At 47.4% G+C, this 3,999-nt stretch overlaps 1 protein-coding gene across 2 annotated transcripts in view; it reads right to left on the minus strand.

Moving 5' to 3' along the window:
* Positions 1 to 2,671, minus strand: part of ITGA2B (integrin subunit alpha 2b) — an 18,090-nt gene extending 15,419 nt beyond the window's left edge. For both annotated transcript variants that reach the window (XM_017516092.2, XM_037734093.1), the window contains exon 1: positions 868 to 2,671. In XM_017516092.2, the coding sequence (XP_017371581.1) occupies positions 868 to 1,262 (395 nt within the window). In that variant the 5' untranslated portion in view covers positions 1,263 to 2,671. The remainder of the gene's footprint in view (positions 1 to 867) is intronic.
* Between the last annotated feature and the right edge of the window lie 1,328 nt (positions 2,672 to 3,999).

The following is a 3,999-nucleotide window of genomic DNA, read 5'->3' on the forward strand; positions in this document are numbered from 1 at the left end:
AAGGACTGGAAAATATAAGTAGATAGTAAACCAATGAACGAGGAGAGATTTAAAAAGTAATTTCCTATTTATTGCAGAAGGAGCAGAATTGAAAAAAAAAAGGATTGTCAGAGTTGATGAAAGAGGGCTGGACCCTTATCAAACACCTCCCCCACCCCCACCCCCACCTCCACCCTCCCTACTCGCCCGTTTCGAATTGATCAGTCTTTGTATGTGGGCCAACTTGGGAGTGGACTTTGAGGGAACCGGCTCTCTTCAAGCAGAGGAAATCTCCTAAGTGCTGACACTTGAAGGCTATCTGCCATTGCCACCCCCTGAAGCTGGGTGCAGTGTCTTCTACAGTAAGTAGCTCAGGATACATGCTGTGAAGAGGAGGAGCCAAGACTCTATCTTGGCACTCTTAATTCTGAAGCCTGATCAATACTAACCATTAATGACCTATTGCTTCTTTTCAAATACCTATAACCTTGATGGAGATGAGGGAAATGGAATAGAAAAGCAAGGTGGGGGAGGGTAGACAACTTTAGCTCTGCAAATTAATTTAGGACATGTGCTCCTCTCTGCATTTCAAGGTGCTGAAGGTGGAGTGGTTCATACAACTGACCCTTGGGGGGAAAATAAGGCATCTTGCCTTCCCTTTGTTCTTGCTGTAGTTTCAGTGCCCATTGCCCCACCTGTGTTCCGCCTTACACCTTCACCTGAGCCAGTCCCCTCGACCCCATTGTTCTTGATAAGAAATCAACCTGAATAGGCCCCAGAAGTCACCTGGCTCAACTGCTATCATAAATGGGAAACTTGGAGACCCAGCAGAAGTGACGGGGAGGGGTCCTGCTCTATCCCAATACCCGAACTGCCCTCATGGCTCACCTCCCATGGCTGTCCTTGTGGAAGTCCAGTGAAAATCCAAAGTGGCTGCCATTGGGGCCTGCATAGAAGGTGAGCTGCACTGGGTCCAGGTTCAAGGCCCAGGCTGGAGGAGCAGCACAAGGTCCCAAGAGCAGCAGCACCCACTCTAGAAGACAGGGGGCTTGCAGTGGACACAAAGCTCTGGCCATCTTCCTTCTTCCACAACCTCCCAGGCAAGAATGGGCCAGCTCCTCCTTCTTCCCTTCAGATTCCTCCACAGGAAGTCTTTTCTTATCAAACTGGAACCTGAAGTAACTTGCTGAGCAGTGGGCAGAGCAAAGGGCTATAGCCCCTGGACTCATGGTCGCTAGGATCGCCAGGAAGTGGGTGAGGCCACCCAGAATGTGGGTGTTCATGGCTGAAAGCCATGACTCCTCCCTTTTCCTGAGAATAGTTTATTACCAAGTCCTATTGGTTCTGTCTCTCAATGATGTCTCTTGAGTCTTTACCCCATCTCTACTACCACCATGCTAGTCCAAGCCACCGTCACTTTCTGCTTCGGATAGCATGACTGAGAACTAGTCTGTACCTGTCTAGAATAGCCTATAGTTCTAATCTCCTCCCTTCCCCCATCTGGCTGTACAGCTGTGGTGCTTTGTGACTTGGCCAGAGGTTGGGGAAGGAACAGGAAACTGCTGCCCCTGATAAAACCTGAGGCTGCTGCATCTTTTTAGATATGGCATTTACCCACTTCCTCCTTCTAGGACCTTGGGCAGCCTCAACCAGCCACATTGGCACAGTAGCTTCCTCACTCCTCCTCCATCTTGAGCCAAGCTTTAATGTGGTCACAGCAGTGCAGTCAGTGCTGGGGACAGGGTAGTGAATGGACCTTGGTGGAAGTGGCAAGGAGACTGGGGATAAAGTGGAGTCATTCCAGGGAATTCTGACTCACAAGCTCTGAGATTATGCGTTAGTTGTTCAGTAGGCCCTCACTCCTTTTTGGGTGATGGAGTTCTTGTCTAACCATTAAGACTTGATTCTGGTTGGGGTCTTTGCCTAGGGGAGCCTTTCCTGGCTCCTCAGGCTGGCCACGAGGGCTAACACACTTAGGCACAGCATTGAGCCACTGTTTACGCATGGTCTGTTCACAGGATTGTCTAAATGAATCCCTTGAGAGCAAGGCTCCTTGCTACAGCCCTAGAGACTGCCCAAGAGTCCAACGTGTCGTACGTGTATTGCTGAAATACTGGACAGAAACACGCACTAAGGATGGAAGATGCAAACATAGGGTGACAAAGTGAAGAGGTAAGTTTTGAGCAGAAAGGCAAAGTCATTTTCGATGGGTAAGCGGAAGAGGAGGAGTGCCAAGTCTTACTGGCACTCATGCTTTCCCAAAAAAGCAGGTTCTCAGGAAGATTTAAGAGGTCTGCTAGGGGTAAGGGACCATAGCCACATTTTCCTTTTGATTTCTATTTTCTGACCAAACTTAACCATTGCTGTATCCTGCTCAACCAACCTGTGCCATTTTGAAGTCTCCTCATACTTCACTGCCTCAGCATAGAGCTAAGAATCTTAACCTTTATAGGACAGGAAGCTAAAACCCTGAACTTTGGTCTGGGCCTTCTTCATTGCTGAGTTCCTAGTGTCAAGTTCATGGTGGGCATGTAAGGTATTTGCTAGAATAAACCAGTCCTCTACCTACCCTCCATCCTCCCACTATCCTCAAGTGAGTGACTGCTGTATTACTGGTGTATTCTATGAGCCCATATATTAACTCACATGTCACTCAAGTTTTCAATCAGTATTTACTCTGTTTAAGGCACTGTGTAGATAAAGGATACAAAGATAACCATCAGGCCAGGTGCGGTGGCGCTTGCCTGTAATCCCAGCACTTTGGGAGGCTGAGGCAGGAGGATGGCTTGAGCTCAGGTGTTTGAGACCAGCCTAGGCAATACAGTGAGACCTCGTATCTATTTTAAAATTGTAAAAATAAAATATTAAAAAAACTCTGGGCCAGGTGCAGTGGTTCATACCTGTAATCTCAGCCCTTTGGGAAGCCGAGGCAGGCAGATCACGAGGTCAGGAATTCGAGACCAGTCTGACCAATATTGCGAAACTCCGTCTCTACTAAAAATAGAAAAATTAGCCGGGTGTGGTGGTGCGTGCTTGTAATCCCAGCTACTCCAGAGGCTGAGGCAGGAGAATAACTTGAACCTGGGAGGCGGAGGTTGCAGTGAGCCGAGATCTCACCACTGCACTCCAGTCTGGGCGACAGAGCGAAACTCCGTCTCAAAAAGCAACCAACCAACCAAACAACCCAAAGATAGCTATCAAGGAGCCTTAACAAATAGCTCAGAAAGAGTTAAGCCATGAACACACATAACTGCAGCAAAAGGACAGTAAAGCATGCCTTGAAAAATACACAGATTATCAAAGTCATATATCATTGTTCCTCATAACAACCCTAGGAAATAAGTACTATTTTGCCTATTTTATGACACAAAAACTGTGACACAAGAGTTTTTAGGTAAATTGCCCATGTTTACACAGCCAACAGCTGGCAAAACTAGGATTCAAACCTGGGTTGCACTTGAACCCATTTTCAAATTGCCTTTTGTCAGAGAATGAATGGGTTTTTAGGCTCAGAGAATATATGAGAGCAGCAAAGGAACACAGAGGTCAGTTACGGGGAAGGACAAGTAGTTGACTCAGCATAGTAGAGTGCTTAAAGGGATAGACTGAGGTGCAAGGGGGAAAGGAAGCCTTGGGAGTTCAAATCACTGGAGGTCCTTGAATGCCAATATTAAGGAATCTGAACTTTAATCCATGGGAGATGGAAAATCATAAAGATTTTGGATAGGCATGGTGGCTCATGCCTGTAATCCCAGCACTTTGGGAGGCCGAGGCGGGCAGATTACGAGGTCAGGAGTTCAAGACCAACCTGGCCAACATAGTGAAACCCCATCTCTACTAAAAATACAAAAATTAGCCGTGTGTGGTGGTGTCTGCTTGTAATCCCAGCTACTCCAGAGGCTGAGGCAGGGGAATCACTTGAACCTGGGAGGCGGAGGTTGCAGTGAGCCGAGATCTCACCACTGCACTCCAGCCTGGGCAACAAAGTGAGACTCCATCTCAAGAACAACGATTAAAAAA

The sequence above is a fragment of the Cebus imitator genome, unplaced genomic scaffold, assembly GCF_001604975.1.
Source record: "Cebus imitator isolate Cc_AM_T3 unplaced genomic scaffold, Cebus_imitator-1.0 Scaffold573, whole genome shotgun sequence".
NCBI lineage: Eukaryota > Metazoa > Chordata > Mammalia > Primates > Cebidae > Cebus > Cebus imitator.